A 25043-nucleotide genomic window follows, 5' to 3' on the forward strand; every position below is an offset into this window, starting at 1 on the left:
AACTGCAGACCAAATTTCTGGGGAGACTGGGCTGCCTTACCTATATAACATTTTTTAAATTATGGACGTTGTCCCTTTTCACAAGGGTTATCAGCAGACCTAGGAGTATGACTGTTTTAGTTTCAGCACAGCAGCCAGCGCTCACTAACGGTAAGAAAGCAAGTGAGAAAACCAATTTAAATGGGATCAGAAGGTCAACCCCATAAAATAAAATTTAATCTTGCTACAACTTCAAAACACAAAGACAATAATCTGTATTGCAGTACCAGGCCCAGAAGTAAAGAATTCCATTCCAAATAGAATTTCCACCAAAAGAAATCACTGGGATTTCTAGTCGGCCAGGATGAAGAACTGAACACCTCCCTGAGCAATATGGTTTTATAGAAAGAAAAAATAAATAAATAAATAAAACAGCTCCAGGAGCAGCACTAACAGCTACCTCCCGGGGGTCCGTGGTTTTCACGGGGTCCTGCACCCTGCTGCAAGGACCCCACGTACCAGCAGCACCTCGGGGCTGCCAGCCACCCCCTGGGGCCAATTCCCCTCCTCATATCCTCCGATTTAACCAAAAAGTGCTTTAAAGGGAAAAAAAAAGAAAAAAAAAGCAGCGCCTTCTGGCGAGCAGGCCCGCGGCTCCCGCTCCCTCAAGATGGTGGAGGCCCGGCCGGGAGGCGGCGCCGGAGCGGGGGGCGGCCGGGGGCGGGACGCGGCGAGGAAAACCCCGGCTTCGGCCCCGGCCCTGGCCGGCTGTGGAGCAGCCATGGGGCCCCTGCTGCTCCTCTTCAGCCTCATCCTGCCGGCTGCTGGCCGCGAGCAGCTGCGGGCCTTCGTGGTCGCCCACAGCCACATGGACGTCGGCTGGGTTTACACGGTGCAGGTGGGGCCCGCTGAGGAGGGAGGGAGGCAGGCAGGCAGGCAGGCCGGGGAGGGGGGGCGGCGGGGCTGAGCCTCCCTGCTTTTCCTCGGCCCGGTGCTGCGTTAAAAAATAAGAAAAAATAAGGCGTAAATCGCTGAGAGGAGAGCCCCCCGGTCTGTCCCGCAGTGCGGCTGGTCGCCCGGTTTTGTGGGATCACCTTGACGGGGGAAGGCAGGGCTGGCTTAGGGGCTGCGGGCGTCGCTTGGGGTTTCCTGCTGCCAGCGTTCAGTGGGATGCTCGCGGTGGGTTTTGGTGCTGTTTTTAAAAAGGAAAACTTTCCAGCTGTCAAAGGGTGCTTTAGCTGCTTGGCAGGCTTTGTTGGGCTTTCAGAGTATCCTCTTACTAATGCAAAAACTGAAGGAAATTCTCAGTCCTCAGAGACACCCTACTGGCCAAGCCATAGTCGGTGCCTAGGGCCATGGAAGTGTGGCAGCAAAATGTCTGCTCAGTGAGTGAGTTGCAGAGCAAAAATAAATCAGGTGGGGTATTCATGCCCTTTGTATTTGTTAGTCTAAATCCTGCATCCTTTTTTTTTCATTACAATGAATTTCTTTAGATGATGCGGAAGATGCTGCAGATACTCTATTTGCTAGAGCGATACAACATCGCGTGCTTAAGAATAACTATAATAAAAAAGATAATGTCTTACCAAGAAAAAAATTACTGTTGCTTGCAAGTAGCCTGGCTTGTAAGAACAACAATTTTCAATTCCAACCCAGACCATTGGGCTTTATAAACTTTGCAGGAGTTCTGGTGTAGCTGAAGTTTGTGTCATGATGTGGACTGGCTCGCTTTAATCTCCAAAATACATCAAGAAAATATTTTCAATAGGTTACCACACAGAATAAGTTAGTAGTGTATCATGTTTGAGGAGTCCTTGATCAACTCTTAAAATATATTGTACTCCACTACACTATTCAGAATTAAAATTGAGCACGATGTTGTAATCCTTGTAAATATACTTGGATTTTAGGTTATATTGTTTGCAGCCAATTGTGAGACAAATGAAAGCTTAGCAGGCATTTGAGCATGTCACTATTGAGTAATAGTAAAATTTGAAGGCTATTCCCTTAGTTAAAATTTCACTTTGTGTAACAATAAGTGTCTAATCATAATCTTGATTATAAAAAGTCCTTTAGAAATGATTGATAAGTAATTGAACAAGCAATTATTTAGATAAGCTCTGAAGTATTTTAAGCCATTCCTCCTACACTGAAAATTTTTTGCTTTTCTAGTGGCAGTTAGCAAAGATAGCTGGATTTCAGTTGTGGAAAGCAAGGGGATAGGAAAAGTTAGTTTCTGATTTGGCTCACATCATCCTGTTCTTATTTCAGAGTGTGCTTTTCTTTCTTACAGAAAAATTGCCCAAATGGATTCATATGTTATGTATCATGCCCAGTAGTTGTAGTTGGATGAGGGATCTGTTGATCAGTTTCAGGTGCATGTTTGTGTTGTGGTGCTTATTTTCAAGCATGTATCATTAGCTTCAAGTAGAAAAGCAATGTTGTTGATGTTAAAATAACTATGCTATTAGATACACACAGAAACTGTTTCAAGAAAGCACAGGCACTGCAGGAAATTCTGGGATCTCCGCTGTTGCCTTTAGGTGTTGTATATCACTTTGATGTTAAGTAAGGGGTGAAACACTGCATATGGCCAAGCAGAAGTTTTTCTGGCAAGGAAAAGTGTACCCAAGATATCATCATTTGCACAACTTTAAATGAATATGATGTTGTTTGTTTGATACCATATGATAGGATATAACTGCATGATGGGTCTCAGAATTACAGAATTGGAGGGGTTGGAAGGGACCTCAAGAACCCCCTTATTTGATGAATATAGCTCCTATATTTGCATTCCAATAAAATCCATAGGCCTTCTGGAATCGAAGGTGCTTTAGGAGCAGGAGACACAGGGAGTAGATGCTCTGATTCTCACGCTGGATGATTCTATGTCAACAGTCAGATTTGTTCTGAGTCCTTTGCCTCTGTACTAAATCATCAAGCAGAGTGGATTTATTTTTCATGACTAAAACTTCTAGGGTCATAGTAGAATAATTTACAGTTTAAGTATAACTGTATTATACCAGTAACACACACCCACAGCACAGTCATACTCACTCTACAAAAACAATTCTGATAATTCAGGATGCCAGCAGTAGAGCAGAAATGGAAGGGTAAAGCAGACGTGTGGATTTCTTTCCGACTACATTGGTGGAAAGGCTTACCATGCCTGGTACTGATGGTGGGTGGAAGGAAGCAGTGAGGGATAGGGTGAGCTGTTCCCAGTAGATCAAAAAGAAAACTTTTATTGATGTCTGCTGATCTTGTGGGAAGCTACAGCATGATCTGGTCAGGTCCTCAATCAGAGAATGGTTTTTGGAACCAAAGGCACACAGGGTGTATACAACCAGAGAGACCTCAGCCTTTCTGAGAGTACAAAAGAAGTTTGCAACAAACTTGACATTTTCATCTCTTTCATATTGAGCCCCATGAGTGTTCAAAACAGCCCCTTCAATGTAGGCCAAGCACCACTTTCCAAAATGCAGTTTCTTTTCTGTGTTATTTTGCAGGAGAGTATGCATGCTTATGCAGCAAACGTCTACACATCTGTTGTAGAAGAGCTAATGAAAGGAAAGCAACGCAAATTTATTGCTGTGGAGCAGGAATTCTTTCGACTCTGGTGGGATGCAGTAGCCACGGATAAACACAAGCAGCAGGTAAGTTGTACTAGAGCCAAATGTACTGCTAACAAGGAATCCATGCTTTTTTCGGAGGGCAAGGAGGGGGCAAAGTATTTCAGCATTTGCTTTTTACCCATATCTTCTGCAATCTGTCTGGGAATCTAGCACTTCTTATGAAAGGACTTTACCTCTAAAGGTAGTTTCAAGAGGTTAGAACCCCAGATATAGATCAGAGCGGTAGGAGGTAGTAACCTTTGCACTAAGACTCTTTACACTTTGCAATTCTTGTTTCATCAGTGACTTTTTTTATTTGGGGGCATGCTAGTATAAGATCTGGGTGATTCTGAAAGAGGTTGCACCAATATCTGTCAAACATCTGAAGCTTACAAACTGGTAATGCTGCTCACAGGAAGGAACTTCTTTCTTTCCAGTTAAGTGTTGCTCAAAAAAAAAGGTTTCTAAACAAGGCTAGTGCAGCAAAAAGAAAAATGTAGGATTCAACAACAATAGCTGTTTCTTGGGTTTGTTTATTTATGAACTGTGATCCTTTTCAGTCTTAAGAGTTTTAACTCAAGGATTTATTTTTTTTTCCTAGTAAGGACATATTGAAGTTATTTTTATTATTTCTTTTTTATGCCAGAGGAAAGAAGCATGCTGAAATCAAAGACTGGGCTGGTAGCCCACTGCAATGCGTGACGTTTAAACTTCAGACCCTAACACTAGTGGATACGCAGGTGCAGCTCCCCATAGGTACTTCTGCTGAACTCCAGGCAATGACAACATATTACTTGCAGTACACTAAATTTACACGTGGAGTACATTAAATTTCATCAAACATGTGGTTTGATTTTTGGCTGGTCCTGTGAAGAGCCAGGAGTTGGACTCGATGATCCTTGTGGGTCCCTTCAAACTCAGGATAGTCAGTGGTTCTATAAAAGTGCTAGATGCGTAAAGCGTCATATGAAAAAGTCACCTCCGGTCTGTTTTTTGTTTAAACCTAGTCCTTCACTAAATTCTGAATTGTCTGTAATGTTTCATATTTAAATAATAGGTTGCTACCTGTGTGTGGCTGACCTTTGTAAATAGGTTTTGCTGTGGTGGCAGTGCTTTGCCCGTACCTGCCCCTTGCAGCACAGATCTCTTCTCTATTCTTAATTAGAAAATTGCATTGCAAATCCAGGGTGGAGAAATTAAAGAAAATAGCATAGGAACTGCTTTGTGTAGGACAGGAGAGTACTCTTTCTAATGGACGTTGTTCTTATTTGAAGGATGTTGTGTGGCAGTAAGCCAAGCTGTAAGGAAAAGGCCTATAATTCCCTGTAGTTCCCTTTCTGTGATATCTAAAAGAGTAAATGTTTAGCATGTTTGACCTCAGCAGCACAAAACTAGTACTTAGGATTCAGCCCTTAATTTTCTTGTCTAGATTCTTGTGGCTTTTCTGCATTTTAGTCAGTTCTGTATTAACTTTTCAAGAAACTATTATAAAAGTAAAATGATTAAAAGCAAATTTCTGTGAAACCTGTTTGTCAAACATTGAATCTCTAGAAGCTACGAAGCTTGTTGATAAGTGATGTGTTTTTCACATTAGCAAGTTGCAAATATTGGGCCTTGAAATTAGGTCTCTGTGGTTATTGTCCTGCTTTTTCCGCTTGACCTCTAGCATTAACTGTTTTCTGTGGTACAGCCCACAGGTTTTAATTTAGTATTTTGCTTGAAATACAGGATTTAATTCTAGTTTCTTTTGGAAAATCTGCTTTGGATTAGTAGTATCAGCATTAAAAATGAGTAAAAACCACAGCCTGAGCACTGAGGCTGGTTTTACAGTTCAGACAAGAGCTGAATAGGAGTGAATAGGAGCATAGGAGTGAAGTGGGCTGCAGCAGTACGCAGCCAGATGTGAACCTCTTAGTTCTCTGTGCAGGTTGTTCCCACGTGATGTCTGGGTGTTTTAACTAGGGGAAAGAAAAGATATGTAGCCACTTGTAGCTGGGATGTACGAATGGGTTGACGTAAGGGTAGTACGAGTTGTCCCAAGGTCTATGGATATGTCCTACTGCTGTAACAGCCTGCTGCTTGTAGAACTGTTGTCTCTTTCCTAGGTTCCTATTGCCTTTTTCTAATTCAGGTCAGTGCAAGGGCATGTCCTTACAGATTTCTCTGGTTTCTGGGGTTGGATATCATTTAAATTACTTGAATTGTTGTTATTTTCAGTATTTTCAACCTCACTATGATTCCATGAAACTTAAAATAAAGTTTCCATGGCCTAAAGTCTGGTTCAAAGGTATCCTTTTTGGACATCCATCCACATGGGGAATAATAGCTACAGATGCTTTTCATGTAGGTCAGGACCAGTTCTGTGCTGACACCAGATATCAGTTATCTGGTCTCCCAGCATGCTAATCAGTCACCACAGTCAGCTGGAACTAATTTATGAATGCTGAGCCCTGAAGCATTTTCACAACATTGTGAATGAGAGAAATGATTATAATCAAAATTGACAATCTGGCATCGTATCTGAGCAGACACAGGGGCATTCACTGAAGGTTCCTGGGGAAATAAGCATAATAGGTCTGGAACTAGCATCCTGCATGACAGATTTAAAAAGAAAAAAATAATTAAAAAAAACTGGTGAGGAATAAAATATGTATTTAGAATTTCTGCTGGAAGTTTGAGGCATGTGTCTTTGAAGTTTGAGGTAGCAAAGTAACTATGATAAAAGCAGAAGCCTCTAAGACTTTTAGAAAGGGTCACAGATTATTACCCCTTTCCTACACACCCACATCCAGCAAGTTTGCTAACAGTTGCATTTAGTGGCATGCTTGCTGTTTCTGGGGGTTGAAGTTAAATAAAATCTTGTACAGGTCATAATATGTTGTCAGGTTTTAAACTAGGAAAAAGAATAGTAAAGAAGGTCAGCAGCATGTTTAATCATATGGGCAAACCCACTACATGTGAAATATCTATTTATTGATAAAACATAGGAAGAGAAGCTTTCTCAAGAAAAAAAAAATCTGGAAACTTTCCCTTTATTTTATTCTAGGAAGAGTTGCTATCCTTCAGGGTTTTTTTGTTGGTTTCTTTTTTTCAATTGGCTGTTGTTTTTTTTTGTTTGTTTTGTTTTCTGGGGGGGACACACTTCTTATTTGTTTTTTGTTTGTTTGAAACTAGTGTTTGTAGTTCAGAGTTATTTGAAATAACCTTGATTGTACTCCTATGTCCAACCTCTGAAGGCAAGGTCGATGCTTACAGTATTGAAGAGATGTGAGCATAGCCACAGCACTCTGTCTTCTTCCTGGATCCCACCAGGTTTGGTCTCCAATCTGTTACTGAGGTCAGGGACTAGAGGAAGCCCCAGGAGCCTGGCCATCGCTGCTTGCATGGAGTTGCACGTTGGTTGCTCATCTGGCTTCCTAATGCTGTTTCAAAGCCAGGATGCAGCAGGAGGAAGACTTTGAGAGAAGCAAGAGCATCTTTTTTCTTAATCCTCCAGCTCTAGCTGCCTTGAGGCAGGATTCTAGGCTGATGCAAGTGTGTAGGGACAGGAGTGATGCTTAGATAGTATCAAATCATAATGAGGAATACTTAATCATGATCAAAATCTCTACTGATGAGTACCAGGTCAGTGTGGAGGTACATCTTCCATGCCTATTACCTGGTTTCAGGGTAAGCTGGGTGAATTGGTACACTGTGCAGCGTATTTGTTTGCTTCCCCTCCCATCACCCTGCCCTTCTCTTTTTGGTAGCACTCAATACAGACAGCATGTTATCCCACTTTTGTCATGGATGCCTTCTTGACAAGTGTTGTGTCTGGGTAATAAGCTGTGATCTGAAATGAATTTGCAGCCTTTTTGGATAAGACTGAGATGAAATTTATGTCCCATGTCTTAATTTCTATATCATAGGTCCATCAGTTGCTTCAGGAGGGACAACTGGAATTTGTCATTGGAGGGCAAGTGATGCACGATGAAGCTGTGACACTAATTGATGATCAGATTTTACAGCTGTCAGGTATGTGTATTTGCATTTAGCTTTTGTTTATCATTGTGATGGCCTTGGGGGTGGTTGCTTTTTCATTTCTCCACCCCAATTTTGCTATTATTTTTTTTTCTATTCTTTAGGAACTGATTAAAATATTTCTTTTTATTTGCTGATGGGTCATCTGTATAAAAAAATCCTTGCATTTAGAAGAAAAAAGAACTACTGGCTTGTAGTTAAGTCTATGTCAACTATAAACTCTTTTGAAACAGAGGCCTTTTTAGTTTGTGAAACTGAGGGTTTGAGAAACTCTGGAAGAAAATACCTGATAACGATTCAGACTGTGAGGGGGTTGTATTGCTTAGGCAAAGTCTTCTGCAGAACATGGACCACAGAATATCAACAAGGTCATCTTAACTTAGCTGAAAATCTTGCTTGATGAAGAAATCCCTCATTATAATCATTAACTAAAGACTCTGCTAGAAATTGACATGTATTTCCAAGAGATGCACTATCTCCCATTTAGATTTTCTAGCATCTGTTTCCAGCTATTTGTATGTTATGTCTCTCCATCAGATAGTATAAAGGGTCTTTTAGTATTTTGGCTTATCTCCGTTTGGTTAAAGAAAAAAATTAAAAGGAAACTTTATGCCACCATCATGCTGTAGATGTCTACAATATGTCATGAGGGAATGGTGTGGTTTTGGAGGGTAAAATGATATATTAGCACCAGCTGTCCATCGTGGCTGATACAAACCCTGCCTGTTTCAGGGCTATACTCTGGACAGCTTTTTACAGGAGAGTAATGCAGTTCAGACAGCAGCATTTCCATTTGCTGAACCTGACTGCACACTAACACTGGCAGTGTTCCCTGCTTGTCAGTGTTTATCAGGAGCACAAGGAGAGCAGCTGAGTTGCTTCTCAGTGAGTCACTGCGTCGCACTCTGGCCACAAGGAGGAGGGAGAATGAATATCTATTTTCAGCTGACTTCTGTATTTATAGGTGGTTCTGAAGGCTTTGTACATCCAAGCCAGGATTTTTCCAAAGATAATACTTATATTGACTGTTGAGTCCATTTCTTAAACACTAATATAGCTTCTTATTTCATTGGAGTCTGTTGCACAAATCATTATTTCTAATCCAAAATTCCATTCTGTGTGTAAACCTAAATTTTGTTTAAAAGAAGATTAAAATTTACAAGTTAATTTAGCAAGAACAGAAATATTAATATATTTTAATATACCCATTAGTTTTTCCTGAAAACTCTCAGCTCAGTTTACACTGTTAGGAGGACCTGCTAGCATGGTCTGAACTTTTGGTTAGACCTGTGCGGTGTCAAGAGTTGGACTTGATGATCCTTAAGGGTCCCTTCCAACTCAGGATAATCTATGATTCTAGCAAAAGGTGTATCCTTGCACTGTGTGATGAGTACACCTTGAAAAGAGAAAGCCAGTGCAGATATTTGGGGTCTACTTCTCCTATCTTCTCCTAGCTGTGTTTAGGAAGGGTCTAGCAAACTGTGTCGAAAGTGTGCTTCAGTGAGAAGAATTGAAATAAACTCAATCTTTGAGAAAGTTTTCACTAAAAAAGATATCAGTTGTGGAAAAGATGAAGTGAAAGGAGAATGCCTTGCAACCTCAGCTATTTGAGTGTGGTCTTTGGAATGGAAGTAATACAAAATGAGAAGTGGTTTTATGTTCAAGTAGTTATGTGCACAATTCCAGAAGTATAAAATTAACATCTGCTTTTCTCTCTCTTTTTTTTTTTTTTTTTTTTGACTATAAGAATCCTAGTGCAATATACTAAAGTTTATTCCTAAAAGCAACTGCTTATCTGGTTGGTATACTTCTATTTAAATGGTTTGTCTGAGTTGATCCTGTTGGTTGATCTTTCTGTTTTTTGTGGTTGTGTTTATTAATTGAAACTCAATTTAATACTATATTAATAACATTAGTTGTAAATAACATCTAACAAGATTGCTGTTAACCTTTTGATTTTTTCTATTTTTTATGATCTTCAGTCACATTCATGTTAGTTTTGTTCACTTGTTCGTTTGCCATTCACGCGAGACTGAAATTTCCTGAGACTTGTCTGATTTTTAGCAAACACAAACTCGGACTTCAACCCATTAGCCTTAACGTAATCTTTCTCTAAGTAGTTTCCCAGGCCTGTATCTAATCATAATTCCTGTTTGTCGTTCATCTTTTATGATGTTAATAAGTTATACTTGGCAGAGTAAAATAAATATTGCCAATGTGGAAGTTTCTGCTGTGAATCATTAAATTCCTGAAACTTTAGATGCTTTGGAAAACATCAACGAAGAGCTATCCTTTAAGTGCTTATCTGTAATACTACATGCATATTACATTGATAAGATGAACTTGTAGGAGTATTCCTAATGTAAACAAATTTTGCTTTGCAGAGGGCCATGGGTTTTTATATGAAACTTTTGGGATCAGGCCTCAGTTTTCTTGGCACGTTGATCCTTTTGGAGCTTCAGCTACAACACCAACTGTTTTTGCTCTGGCTGGTTTTAATGCTCATCTTATCTCTCGAATTGACTATGATCTGAAGGCTGACATGCAGAAAAACAAGGTAAAAAATACCCAAGGACTGAAATTCATGTCCTTATAATAATGTAAACTATTGCAATAAGAAAGGCATACCAGATTTGTGCAAGAAAATGTAGGTATTTTTCTAAAAGTAACATGCCAATTGCATGTTGGTAATATTAAAATACATTGTGTCTGTCAGTAATGTCTTTGGCTTCTGGTCAAGAACTAAATGTAGTCTAGACTGAAAAAGACACAAAATATGGGCAGGTGGGCAAAGAATAAGCGGGCCTGGAATCAGGACTGTTAGAATTGGAGGCTTTTAGAATGGGTTTCAATTCTGCCTCAGAAAACCTTAGATATCTTGTTTTTATGAACAGCTTTAAAGTACAGTGTGTGTTTGGGGCTGGTGGCTGTCATGTTTGGAACGTTTATTTGTGACTGTATAAGTGATAATAGTCAGATGCAGCTAAACATTATTTTGCTGCATTTGATTTCTATTTCAAGTTCTGCCTTCTCTAGCGTAAAGTTTATTTGCAGATGCAGTAAAGATTTTTATTTTCATAACACAATGTTGGATCCTGGTTTGTCAATTGTATGCCTTAAATTATGTGCTAATAAAGGGATTTCACTGGTATGAGTTGGGCATTAGGCAAAAATTTTATGAATGTTGCATGAAACTCAAGCGTCCCTGAAGAAAACAGGATTCCTGTTGAATCCAATGAAGCCAGGACCTACCACCCTAAGCTCGCAGTGTATCGTGATTCTTCCTTTCTACTTCTATGAGCTTCTGATAATCTTTTCCCATCTAAATGTTTTCAGGTAGCTGACGGTCTGGAGGCTTCCAAAATAGTACTTTTGTGCTTGTCATTGGGGTAATGGTTTCTTATTCTTCTTGTTTTCCAGAGACTTCAGTTCGTATGGCAGGGCTCTCCTTCTTTATCTGAAAGTCAGCAGATCTTCACCCATGTCATGGATCAGTACAGCTACTGTACCCCATCACAACTACCTTTTTCAAACAGGTCTGAAGATTTCTGAAATAGGCAGAAATATTGATTGCTTCTGAGAGTTTCTATGGTCAGAGCTTAAGCGCTTTCTTTGCCTGTTTTCTTTCAATAGTATTCTTCTGCGTTGCTTCACAGATGTGCGGTAGGTCAAGGAGGTGTCTAGACTCTGTAGATCTGAGTCAGGGTTATTAAGCACCCTTCCACTACCTACTGTAATACGTAAAGTTTGTTCATTACCTAACAATTGAATCCTCAGAAGTAACACTTTCTACTGACAGGCATTAGAAATGCTTCAAAATATTCTCAGACTTTAATATTTTCTACCACCAGGAGGCTTAGAACATGGGTATAACTTTCATCTACATATATATTGTGTCAGTTCCTATCAAAAAATGAATAAAAATGTGAAACAAATCAGTTACTATAAACAGAAAATATCCAAAGCAGAACTGGGATTTTTGTTTCTCTGCCTGAAAAGTTGAGATTTAAAAACTCCAGGAAGCTCAGCAGGGACTTGGCTATTGCTAATTGATTGTCTATGGGAGATTTTCAGCATTATATTGGGCTGAGATTGTGTACATCATCAGTGTATAAACTGAAGAGGCTCAGATTTTCCATTTACTATGTGCAAAAACTCTGAGAGCTGTGAACTAAAAACTTTATTTCTTTCTCTGTCTTATCCAGTAATCCACACCATGTAAACAAAGTCTACTTGGGGTGGCATCTTCATTGTTACAGAGCTTGCTGGTTTCTTCTGTGATTTCTTTGTTCTGTGCCAGTAAGCAGCAGGGACTTAGGAAGATGAATGGTGCAAAAATAAAATGGACAGCCTTCCCCCTACCAGACTGCCAAATGAACACTAAAACATGAACATTGGCAATGAATAGAAACTGAATTTCTTCCTTTTATTTCCTGTGTGTCTGCATTTTATCCCAGCACCTTTCAATGTGTTTCTCCCAGTTAGTTGAATAAATCCTGTTTATAGCCTATTGCTTTCTTTTTCTACTTAGATCAGGGTTTTATTGGAATGGATTTGCAGTATTCCCAGATCCACCAAAAGACGGTGTTTATCCAAACATGAGTCTCCCTGTTACAGATACCAACATCCACCCTTATGCACAGGCCATGGTGGCAAACATTAAGGAGAGAGCAGCCTGGTTCCGAACAAGTGATGTTTTGTGGCCATGGGTAAGTGTATCATCATCCGTGTTTGCTCAAGAAATGCCAAGTACACCTGCAGAATGACCAGTAGGTAGTTGCTTCTTTGCTACACTGCCCAAATGCAAGTTTAAACCACATGACTGTAAAGTATTTTTCTAATAAGTGGGGCCTAGATGTCTGACTAGTGAATATTTTTTGAAAACTGGAGCTTTCTCGTACAGTCTGCCAATTGTCTAGCAAGTCTTCCACCCTATATATAGAAAGAGATGTAACAGAATTGTAAAGATATCCTCTTGCCAAGCTACATAATACAATACTGCATCCTCTTTCCCTACCTTGTATTGTCAATTTCAATGATATGTTTACATTACTGCTTAGCACAACATAATTCTGTGTTAACAAATATGTTTGTGTGACTGGAAAACGTACTAAGTATTAGGTAGACAAAGTATCTTTGAAACGATATGTTGGTTTTTTTTGTTTTGTTTTTTTGTTTTTTTTTTTTTGTGTGTGTTTTTTTTTTTTTTTCATACAATCTTTGTATTTTAGTTAAAAACAGAAGCATTTGGATGACCCAGCTGGGTCATCCAAATGTTTTTTTCAGCAATCTGCTATGTTAATTACATTCTCCATGTACAAACCACACTGGCATGTTTTAAGCTAGCTTTAAGTCGTTAGAAAAGAAAAACTTTGCCCAAACTGAATATACAGCCTGTTTTTGAATTTTGTTAGATGCTCTAGGTCTCATAATTACAATTAAAATGCATGTTCTCAAGGCAGCTATTTTACCAGAATATCTGTTGTCACAAAGAGCAAACGTTTTCTGATGAATGTGGTTTTCTGAGTCATTGTTGTTTCTCTCCTGTATCTGTGACACTGTTACTTGTATTGTGCTGGATTTTTGTTATTTTCTGGTTTCGTTGTTGTAGGTTGGGGGTGTGGGAGGGGAAGAGAAGTGGGCTATAACACTCTGGAGCAGTGGTGCAGGGACAGTTATGCTAGAATGGGAAGGAGGGAGTCTGGAATGGTGCATTTAAATTCCAGTTGTCCTAGTCCAAACCTGCAGTTTTGCAATAATGTAAGAAAATTTCAGTCTCTGATTTCCTGACTTGCATTGCTTTGTGATTATTACTCTGTTTAAAGCTTATTAAAGTTTGCTACCCATTCAGAGCGATTTGTGAGAAAGTGTAAAGAAATAGACATTTGGATACCTCTGTAGCTAAGCTTATTTTTTTTCATACTTACAGTTTGAAGTACTTGGATGTGGATTTTTTGTTTGTTTTTTTCCTCCAGTTAAGAATTAGAGGCACCTTCCCATTTCAGGTCAGACCTCACATCTAGACTATTGGCAGTTTTGTGATGATGATATGGACAAACAAGTGTGTGTTTGTGATCTGAAGAGCATGTTTGTGCAGGAGGTGCCACTGGGCTGTGGTGCAGTGTAAACTTTCAAACCTGCCTCTCTAGAGACTATAGAAAGATGTAGGTGGGGGGGAAGGAGTTGTCTTAAGGACTGGAACTGATTCTTGAGATCCCATTTGGCCCTTGTGTTTAAACTAGTAGTACAGTAATGCATAGCATTCCTATGTAAAGCCTTGCTCACGTAATGAGTGGATGCGATGACCAAATGCAGCAGGTTCTCCTGGATTTCCTTGTTCTGCAAGGCTGTTCCATTAAGCAAAATTCATTAATGAGTTAAGTCACCAGGTTAAAGTTACTGAGCTTGTTTAGGTAAAAGTTTGGGGTAAAAGATGGGATTGCAGGGAAAATAGAGACTCCTTGGACATCTTCTTTCAAACAGCTTCTCATTTTTGAAGACAAATCACTGAGAGCATCTTTATTTTGAAAATGAGATCAGATTGTTTTGTAGCACAAAGAGTTGACCTCTTGTGCAACATTTCTGTCTGAAACACAGAGACATGAAGATGAGGATGCATGAAGCTGATGTCAGTTAAGCTCCTGTTAAGCCCTTTTTTGGAGGGGAGAGGAGGGTTTCTTAATGTGTCACTGTGCTTCAGATAGATGCCTTTACTGGAACACGGATATTCAAGAACATCCATGCCATGGCTGAGTAACTCATTTTCCTGTTCAGGTGTACATGCAGATCTATGTATTGAGATTCCTTCTATAGAAGGCAGAGGTTGCGCAAGCATACTCACAAATGAGGCTTTACTACATACACAGTATATTACATCACATAAAAATAGGATGAACATCAGAGGCACTGTAGTTAATCGCTGAGACAGGGGATCAGCAACACAGCGTGATGTTTGTACTGCAAGGTTCACTTTCCACAGAGTTTTGTTTTACATTATCTCCATACCACTTCCTAAAGCTTATTTTCGACTTTTAAGAACGCTAATAGAACTTCCTTGTTTTCTGGTGTTAGAAATGTAGTGTAAAAAGAAGCAAAGGCCTCTTTTCTATGCATATATGCATGCATTTCCCAATTGCTGCCACAAAATTTTACGTTCTTGCACAATGTGGTGCATCAACACACTTCTCCCTATCTGGAGGGAGCTGGTCAGCTGGTTATCAGCTGATCTGTGCAAGTGACCCTACCCCTGCGTGATGTTTTTGTAACAAAAAAAAAAATAAAATAAACTTCTATATGGGCAGTAAAGATAGAAGAAATACCACTTCAGCATATACTGTTTAAAAAAAAAAAAAAAAATCCTTCCAGATTACATGACCTGAAGTTATTTTACTGTTCTGTTTTCTGAATTTCAGGGCTGTGACAAACAGTTCTTTAATGCATCTGTTCAGTACTCCAACATGGACCTGTTGCTGGATTACATTAACAAGCATTCTGACGAGTTTGGAGTGACCGTCCAGTATGCCACTGTCAGTGATTACTTCCAAGCAGTTCATAGCAAAAATCTCACATGGGAAATCAGGGATTCTCAAGATTTTCTTCCATATTCAACAGGTAATTAAGTTATAAACTACGTAATACCTGTCCCAAGTGTATATAATTAATAAAGGGCAATTGAAAAAATGAGAGCGAGAAGAGCAAAAATACATTCTTATACTTATTTACACTATCAGATCCAATAAAATTGATCCAAACAATTGATCCAAAAATTGATCCAATGTTAGTGGTACAAGAAAGATGGTAGGGCACTGGTTGGAATATTTCTTTGGGATAGCTAGAAGAAATGGCTGGAGGAAGAGAATTTTTTTGAAGAGATTTTTTTTTTGAGTAATTTGGCTAATGTTTAGACGTAAAACTTGGAAATAAAACTTGTTTTCTCTTCTTCCCACACATCAGCATGCACAAATACCTGTAGTCTCCTAGGCATTCTGCAGTATTAAATGTGTGTTAGACCTCTCCGCCTCTTTCCCTGAGGTGATCTGTGATAGCACACAGAGGTGTTTCAGGATCCAGGGAACTGAAAGGAAACCAATAAACCAAAAGATACCTTGAAACAGTTGGCTGCGTGACCAAACAGAGCAATGGCCTATTATTACTGTTTTAAAAAACTGGTTTGTGCACAAATTAGAGCAGAGATCAGAGCAGTGACACAGAGTAATCTGTGAATGTCTGAAGGAGAAGTGAGTCGGGTAAGGAAGGGAGAAGCAAGGTAATCTGAACCAGGAAATCTGAAATTCCTGGTTCCTTCTGTGTTTGTGTAGTGTAATATGGGTGGATCAAAGTGAAACAGTTGATGCGGAGGACTCCATGCATTTCCAGGAAAACTATATGGAATCTGGTCACATGGACTAAGTGTCTATTAATGCTTGGCACATACCTTTGGGTTTATTATAACATGAAAGGAATACAGTCTTTGAGCTCAAAAAAATTTTTTTATTATTATTTTTGATATCAAGTAAAGCATAATAGGTTAGAGTGACCAGTGGATTCATCTAAAAGCATGTTACTGGACAAAGCAAAACACTATGGTAGATGTCGTCCCGTCCCCCGTCCCCCCGTCCCCCCCCCAAGTTGTCTTATCTCTAAGAGAAAGTCTTTTTCATTAAAGAAAACTGATTTAAGTTCTGGAAGAAAATGCATTTTAAGTGAAGCCTCAAAAAGGAAAAATATACACTGTGTTTCTGAAGTCCACTAGTACAATGCAGCTTATTCATTGAAGTTTCTTGTTGCTTGCTTGTTGCTTACTGCACTGTATCAGCTCTTCAGACAGAGCTGGGAGTATATGAAGGCAGGCATGCCATACCCAACATCCCTTCAATCGCTTTCTCCGTAAACTTACCCTTGAATCTTTTTTGGTTTAGACCTCACATATCAAAGTATGCAGAGAGAAGACAACAGCAGCTTCTCAGTTTTGAAACTCATTAGTTTGTTTCATTGCAGGGATAAAGTTATCATTAAAATACCTTTTTATATAACCGTAGCTAGCACTGTTTTATCACATTCTTGACACTGGATGTATATCTTGGACTATTATGACCTAAATTTAGCGTATATATCCAATATTCTGTAGGAAGTCTAACTTTTAGGTGAATAAAAATAACCATTGCTTCCTATGAATCACTGCATGGACTGATCCCTGACTCACTCGCCTCCCCCCAGGGATCATGTCATGTCTAACAATTTGCCGATAAATGCGTTGCCAGCTCTAACTGCTAATATCCTTTCACGTCTGGGCTCTTACCTGTATCTTTTGGCATAACATAGAGGCAGTAGTCACTTGTCGCTAGCTTGCATAACAGCAGCACCCATCATGTTCCAGGTGGGTGCCCACACATAGATGCAATCTCTTCCCCAAACATTTTACTGTGTCTTGCAATTGCAGGATAGATTTGAGTGCACTTTCTCCCACATACTGTTTTGCTTCTTGATGATTAATCCTCTCTCATTCTTTCTATGCCATTTATTATGAGTCACTTATTGGGCTCAGTGTCACTTCTGAAATATTCCTTGGAAACTCAAGTTTTAAGTCCCAGAGAAGTGTTTCCTTTTTATACTCTTCATTGTACCATGCTGCTGCGCATGTGCAACACTTGCTTGTAACCTTGAAAACTCCTTCAATTCCTTACATTTTTTCAGGCCCAAAAGAATGTCCTACAGTTTTTGACCAAAAGGTCCTATTTTCTAATTGTTGCTTTTAATTATGGGGTGATGGCAGACTGTTAGTTGTATGTATTCACTTTAGAAAGCACTGTCTGCAACTTCTTTCTGGAAAAACAATTCAGCAGTGGTTTATCCATTAAAAAAATGACTAAGATTTGGAGGGTTTAAAAACGTATATCTTGTTTTTCTAGTTTACTCTATGGGATACTGGAACACGTTAGCAGAAATGAACCACTGAAATACTTCCCACTGACCACTTGAGGGCATATTTTGGTGTAGTTTGAAGCACTGTAGTAGTAGGCGGTCATACTGTCACATCACTGCATCGCTGTTTCTAGTCCATTTTGAGGATGTTAAATTTAAGATCAGCCCTTTCATCTGACTAAAGTTGGGAGTATAGAGGATTTATTTCAAGCAATAACCAAAGATTATAATCTACTTTCTTTATTAACTAATAACATAAAGTGCTTCAGTGAAACTTAAAAGGTGTTTTGTGCAGGTCCACGAAGAAGAAAATTTCTGCAGAAAGTTAATGTAGTTATGTAATGAGGTTATGAGGATAATGGCTTTGTATCAACAGTCATGTTGCTAGGCCTGTAGGAAAGGCTGTACTCTTCCAAAGGGGGAAGACTATTCCCTTTGGTGGCTGATGTGTATAATTCACAGCAGTTTTTAAGTAAGAAGCTGTATGGTACTAGTCTAACAAGCAATAACTGAAATGCTTTTTTTGGCATGTATTGGGTCTCTTCAACTCTTAGAGCCATTTCAAGCATGGACTGGGTTTTATACTTCTCGAAGCACGTTAAAAGGAGTTGCAAGGAGAGCAAGTTCACTACTTTATGCTGGAGAGTCCTTTTTCACACAGTATGTCCGGCAACACCCAGAAAGTTCTATTTGCAAATGTGGAGCCCTAAAGCAACTTCAGAGTCTGAGATGGGCAGTTTCAGAGGTAAAGTTTGATTATTTTTTTATATTTTTAATAAAAACTATTTTTTTGTCTAAAGGCAAAACTTTTCTTTTGCATTCCAGTTGGAGTCTCTCCATGTTGCTTTTATATTTTTAGCAATAATTTTCCTTTGTAGCAATTTGTGATTTAGCAAACAACTATGATGAAATGAGACTTCAGCCCCTTAGCCACAAATTCAAGATACAGTTGCTGGCAAATGTTTTCTTCTACTGGGGGAAGGGTACATGATTCCGAACTTTAAGCATATGAGAGTCCTTTTCTCAGTTCTATTGTTTAAAAAGTGGTTACAATAAAAACCTGAACCCACTCAAAGTTGCTAATAATCTCTGTTTGTGCAAATTAGAAGAGAAAAGACAGATTTATTCCTTCAAGTTAAGCAGTTAAGTGATCAGCCTCATGCCATTAAGCATTTACAGACCATAGTCATTTTGCTGGTAATAAATATTTTGTCAGTTAACTTATTGACCAGATATTAGTAGCAAATGAAAAACCTGTCTTTCTATGGTATTTATGCTGTATAGTTGGTTTTTATTTTTTAATTTGCATTTTTTCCTCTAAATACGTAGCTTAGAAATTTATAAATATTAAAAAACAAGCATGTGTAGATGGAAATCTGTGTGTCTTGTCTTTGGCCATCTAAGGCCATTTAATTCTGATAGCAATATATTGCAAATAGCAATTTGGAATAGGCAAAAAGTGAATGGGTGAATATGGCTGCAATACCTTTTTTTAAATGAAATGACTGTTACTGGATTGTGCTTTTTTTTTTTTTTTTTTTTTTTTTTTTAATAAAAATATAAGGAAGGTTGGGGGGGAGGCAACCCAGTCGCATTGTAACCTTTGAAACTACTCTTAAATGTAAGGTCCAGCACCATGATGGCATAACAGGCACAGAGTCTCCCAAGGTGAAGAACATGTACATGGATAATTTAATGTACGGAATGTTCAATGTAAAGAAGCTAATGGCTTCCCTAATCTTTGACATGAACAACGCTAAGAAAAATGGAGACGTCTATTCTTCTGTTTACAGTAAAGACTCAGGAAAACCAGGTACTTTTAACCCAGCTTTTCCAGTTTCCAGGGTACCTTATGAAAGTTAACGTGCTCTCCTTGGAGAGAGTCAACATGCTGTTCACCACTGAACCAGTGCTGGAAAATCCTGCTTGCCTTATGAGAACTGCTGGGCCTGAGGAAACTCACGTGAATTTTTGAGCTCTCAGATCTCAAGTAACTGAAAACAGGACCTTTTAGCTGTTTGGCACTGGGTCTGAGCTCTGCGTATATCAAACCTGGCTCCTAGATTCAGACCTCAGCCATATAACAGAGGGGTGAAAGAGGGGCTGATCAGTCTGATTATTAAACAAAGCTTATTGCACAGCATAATCCTATGCAGTAAAAATCAATCACAGCTAAAGGTTCTTGCTATGGCATGCTGTCAGCAAGTGTAAAAATGTAGAAGAATTTTCAGGAGTCTTCTAAAGACTGTATTGCTTCTTTTTTTTCCCTGATTTCAGAATTTTTTTAAATTGTCAAATGTGAACAGTGCTATAGGCTGCACAGCAGACTAATTTGTTTTTTTGCAGGGTTGTTTTTAGATTACACTTCTCATTTGATCTTCTGTATAACTCATAAAGTTAATACTGCATGACATTGAGTTGTGGTAAGCCACTTGTTTTCACTAAATGCTTTTACATTCAACTCAAGTGTCATTGGCTGAACACAGGGTATCTTTTATTGGGTAAATAATAGGGAGGAAAAAAGCAGAAGTTTTTTTATGAAGTACTGTAAGATGTATTACTACTTTCAATCATAAAGTTTTACTGCAGGGTTTTACACTAAAATGTTGTAAGATGGTTGTAGTTAGATCTCTTAACTATATATTTCTAAAATGTGATGTTGAAAAGTAGCTGTAGTGACTGATAGCTCTTCTTGTTCCTTTGTGTACCCAAAGGTACTACGGATATTGACCAGTATATTATTGTCTATAATCCACTGGCATGGAACATCACCACCTTTGTCACTGTCTCTGTCAGCCACTCATCAATGAATGTATATGATGAACTGGGAAACTTTGTACCAGCACAGGTACTTCACAATTTTTTTTCTTTCTGTTGCTTTTCTCTCACTTGCCAGTTCTCACTGACTTGATGCTATATGGTAACATATAATATTACAGTGAAAACAAGGATTACTTCCAGTTGGGATTTCCTAGGCATCCTTTAAATGTTGTTTTTTTTCTTGCCTGCGCTCTCAACTAGAGTTCTTTTACCCTTAACGTCCAACAGGGCTTCCTGCTATTCTTGTCAGTTTGGTTTGTCCTTTGCATGTTTACTGTCTACCACGCTGCACTTCTCTTTGCTTTTTATTTAAAAAAAAAAAAAAAAAAAAAAAAAGATTCCAATAAAGCCCTTTTGGTGTAAGCCCCGACCCTGCCCTCCAATTGACAGGTGTGTTTATACAACTAGCCTGGGGAAGGAGGAAAGATTTTAAAAGTGTAAGTCTTAGAAGCCAAAAAGGAACGGGACGATTAGCTGCCAAGGAGACCCACCTCAGTCTATATCAAAGTCAAGCTCCAAGACAAGGCCAGTTGTTCCCCAGGAGGGAAGAAGATGACCTCAAAGTGAAAGCTAGCACTAGGCTTTCTCAGGAGTATCTCTTTGGAGAGCACGTCACCATCAATGGCTTGATAAACCTGTAGGAATGCCTCCTGCACATAAAGGCCTGAAGAGGCTGCACACACTTCTAGATGCTCCCCTGTGTCCCCAAGATGCCTGGTAGCTCAGCAACTTCTGCTGGCTGGACAGAGTTGACAGAGTTGCGAATATTAATGCCATGGCTTATTACTACCCACATTCGCCAAGGCACGCTGTCATCAGGTGGTGATACACAACAGCTGTCTGGTGTTTCTGCATATGCACATAGTGATGGTATAAGACATCAGCCTCTTGGGTTAGTGCATGGTCATGCTTACCTTTCAGCCACTTAACCTCCTGGAATTCCTGTCATCTTAATTATTTTAGCCTTGTAACATACAAGTGGGAGACAGAAATGTATTTTAAAGCATTTATTTCAGGATTTAGGATGCCCTGAAGTCAAGCTGCCATTTTTATTTGAAAGTTTTCTGTTCCAGAGTTGGTCTATGTTCTTTTTTTGCTAGAAGTTACATATATGTGCACATGGATGGTCACTTAAGGCTAAATGAAATCTATTTACCAGTAAAGAGAAGGGGGTTTGGGATCTTTTTCTTCTAGTATGTGCTGCTCACGTGTTCACTGACATCACATATTCCTTTCCCTTGGGAGAGAAATCTTTAGCTTAGAACCTTGATACAAGTATAGATTGAGGGAAACGAGGCTTGGCAAATACTCTGCCCCTTCTGTACCACACACAGGAGCTGTGTAGGGAAGGCAGAGAATAGGAGGTAGGCCCTCTTGGTACTAAGGACAGGAGGTCTGCGGTATGAGTAAGTGGCCATAGGCCAATCTGCAGTGTGAAGATAAAGACAACTTTAATTTCTGGTTAGTGGTAACTAACCCAGGTGTCTATGTAATCTGTACAGTATTTATGGAGTTCACTTTCTTTCACCAAATAGATAGTAACAAATTATATAATATTAATGGGAAGGATATGTGTAATTTAAAAAGTGATTTTATTAAATTGTATAAGGTATTCTGATATTCAATAGCACTGGTGTTCTCTTTACACGAAAGTATGGCACGTGCTTCCACCTCCCTCTCTTTACGTCTTGCTTAAGGTGAGGGTGTGCCTGGTTGCTTTGTTCTCTTGCCACCAATTTTCTCGCATTCACAAGTGTCACTTCCTTTATGTTTCAGTCTATTATGTCACTTAACTGATTAGATTTACTTGTGGTTATTTCTGCTTCTATATGCATTTTGCAATGGGATCTTAAATCAAGATCTGTGACCCCATGTTCCCATTAAAATAAGATCCAACTTGGACTTCGCTTAGCAACCCTCTTCCCTTCAGTACTATGGCAAAGCTTAATCTGAGGTCACTTAACTCCTAATTAAAAGAAGCATGGATCTGCATTGTAATTAGGAAGTGTAAGACTGACATGTTTAGAAATGTATTTTTCTAGCACTAGTTAATTTTCATAATTTAGGGCTTACAACATGTGGGGTCAGTTGCCTTGCTAATTAATTTTCTGTAATGGAGCATTGTTGTGTTTGTTAACTTCCAGATTCAAAGTTCAGCAGAGTCCCATTCTACCTATAACCTGTATATTCTAGTTGAAATAAGTGGTTTGAGCTACAAAAAATATATTGTTAAGCCCTCAAATGGCAAACGATCTGTATTTATTGGAAAATCGGTTAAATACCAGCGGAAAGATTCAACACGTGGGGTTCAACAAAGCCCAGATCTGCTTCCTGTGGTTAACGACTGCTACCAGATCATGTTTGACCGAAGCAATAATCTAATGCATAGCATTACAGACAGGTGAGATTGCCTGCTTTTTTAATAACATTTCAGATTCTGTAAAACCTTTTTGTAAAAAAAGAAGTCGAAGTACTCTATCATGTGCATTAATTCTGAGACTTCACTAACAAAGGGTTCGTTATAATTATTTTTTTTCTCTGCAGTTCACATTTTCTGTAGAAAGGAGGACACTATCGTGGACATGATTCCATACTGTTTTTTGTGATGTTGTTGCCCTGTTTAACCATGCAGTCAGCATGAGATAGTGTGATAGATCACACTTAACTAGTAGATCAGAAGAATCTCATTTACTTTTAAACTAAAGAGAGGTATGACTGAATAATAAAGATAAGTAATCACATACACACCACTTGCCCAATGAGCAGATGAGTGATAGAGCAAGAGCTTACTACTCATTAGTGTCTTGCAAGCCCTGTATCACCGTTTCTATGACAGGAAGCTACAAAAATTTTTTGAAAGGAAGTATTTTGGCAAATTCTACTTAATTAGGCAAATAATATGGAAGAGCAATCAAGATGGAGGTGAGATATGCATTTTGCAGCTTGTCTTTCTTAGCTAATGTGAATTGACTCATTTCTTGAGCTTCAGTGGGGCTCTGCTGCTTTTTGCCTCCTCAGGATTCAGATTCTCAGCTATGTAGTGCTGGAAGATCTGACCTCTTGACTGCAAGACCTCTTTCACCTTTGTGGTATTGTTAGTAACTCTGCCTCCTGTGAGTGAGAAATCGTTGTCTAGTATAGTTAGAAATCAGCTCTAAAAAACATAGATGGGCATGAGCCAAGAGCCCTGAAGTATTTTCTATATCTGTCTCCAGATCTCTTGAGGAATCCTTAAGGAATATAATAAAGGCGAACAAAAATCTGAATTCAAATTCCATTTTTCTTCACCCTGTTCTGGCAGGCAGCAAGAGCTGGAATTCAGCATGTAGGAGAAATGGGGTATTCATTTTCATTATACAGCTTCAGGCAAGCCCAGAATGTTTGGGTTTCAGCGAGTTTGTTTTGGAGTAGTAGAAAAGAGTGGAGCATTAGAGCTGGAAGTGCCCCCAGGAGTAATAGGAAAACTTGGATGTGTTTTGATCCTCAATTATTACAGTTCATAGGTTGCTATATTAACACTAGCTAAAACTGTTGGCAGTTTACATTTGTATGCCAGACCAAGTGATTTTTTTCTGTTTTGCCAGCAAGGCTCCAATAGAGGAGCAAAGCTGATGGCAGTAGCATCTTAAATTACCTACATGTGACTTTTCAAAGAGTGTTAAATGAGGTCCTAAATAATTTAACTGTAGGCTTCGGGGGAGAAAAATGAGACAAAGTATGTACCAAGTGTGTGACTTTTACCCTGTTGCCTGTGTGTTCTTGTTACCATTGCTAAATACTGAAATCATTGTTAAATATGGTTCTGTATAGCTACAAAATCAGACAAAATAATCTCATTATTCATTATTATGTCATGCTGTACATTATTGTTATAGAATGGGTCATTTTTGATCTTGTAGCAACTCTCCTTTGTACTTCAAAATATGAGGTAATGTAAGCATTGTTTCTCTTTTAACATGCTTCTGTTTTACAGAAGTATAAAATGGATGAAGCTCATTTTATTTACACACTGACAGCTGTCTTAGCAGGGAGCACTTTAGTTCTCTGCTGTTCTCATTTCGTAAGTTTTGTCAAATCTGTTACTTTGAGGAAACAGATTTTTATCTTTTTACATTCCAAACCTCATTCCAGCTTTGCATCTGTTATGTACAAAATGTGCTTATAGGTAATACAACTTTTTTCCTCTGTGGATTCGCAGGGAGACTAACCAGACTGTCCAGCTGACCCAGGAGTTCCTTGAGTACCACGTGAATGGAGATGTGATGAAAGGACCCATTTCAGATAACTACTTATTTGCCCCAAATTCTTCTGCTGTTCCAGTATCAAAAGCAGTGGAAATGGAAATAGTTTTTGGCAACTTAGTGACAGAGATACGGCAATATTTCTACAGGTGCAGCACCATTACAGATTCATTTTGCTTGAATGTTTAATCATCTGTAGGTGCATGTGAGAGTAGCTCTGTGTAATTCCTCCTGAACAGTGGAGTCTGTGTTCTGTGAAAGCTTTAGGTAACAGAGCTATGCTTAGCAGATACATGCTAATGCTGAGAAAGTGCTTCCTTTAGATAAATCATATTACTGGGGGGAGGAAGGGGAAGATTGCTCAGTTACGTTTGCAGTTTGTTTCATAATGTAGTTCCTGCTGGAATCCTGTTTTCATTCAGTGCAATGAAATTCGCAGCTTATGTCT

At 39.0% G+C, this 25043-nt stretch overlaps 1 protein-coding gene across 2 annotated transcripts in view; it reads left to right on the forward strand.

Moving 5' to 3' along the window:
• The first annotated feature begins 560 nt into the window (after window positions 1-560).
• The window catches only part of MAN2B2 (mannosidase alpha class 2B member 2), a 29179-nt gene continuing 4696 nt past the window's right edge, over window positions 561-25043 (forward strand). For both annotated transcript variants that reach the window (XM_084285966.1, XM_084285967.1), the window contains exons 1-12: window positions 561-877; window positions 3489-3635; window positions 7502-7607; window positions 9998-10170; window positions 11034-11149; window positions 12145-12322; window positions 15026-15224; window positions 18089-18279; window positions 19161-19347; window positions 20249-20382; window positions 22499-22755; window positions 24553-24744. In XM_084285966.1, coding sequence (XP_084142092.1) covers window positions 650-877; window positions 3489-3635; window positions 7502-7607; window positions 9998-10170; window positions 11034-11149; window positions 12145-12322; window positions 15026-15224; window positions 18089-18279; window positions 19161-19347; window positions 20249-20382; window positions 22499-22755; window positions 24553-24744 — 2108 coding nt within the window. In that variant the 5' untranslated portion in view covers window positions 561-649. The remainder of the gene's footprint in view (window positions 878-3488; window positions 3636-7501; window positions 7608-9997; window positions 10171-11033; window positions 11150-12144; window positions 12323-15025; window positions 15225-18088; window positions 18280-19160; window positions 19348-20248; window positions 20383-22498; window positions 22756-24552; window positions 24745-25043) is intronic.

Source organism: Netta rufina (assembly GCF_964035555.1).
Source record: "Netta rufina genome assembly, chromosome: 4".
Classification (NCBI taxonomy): domain Eukaryota; kingdom Metazoa; phylum Chordata; class Aves; order Anseriformes; family Anatidae; genus Netta; species Netta rufina.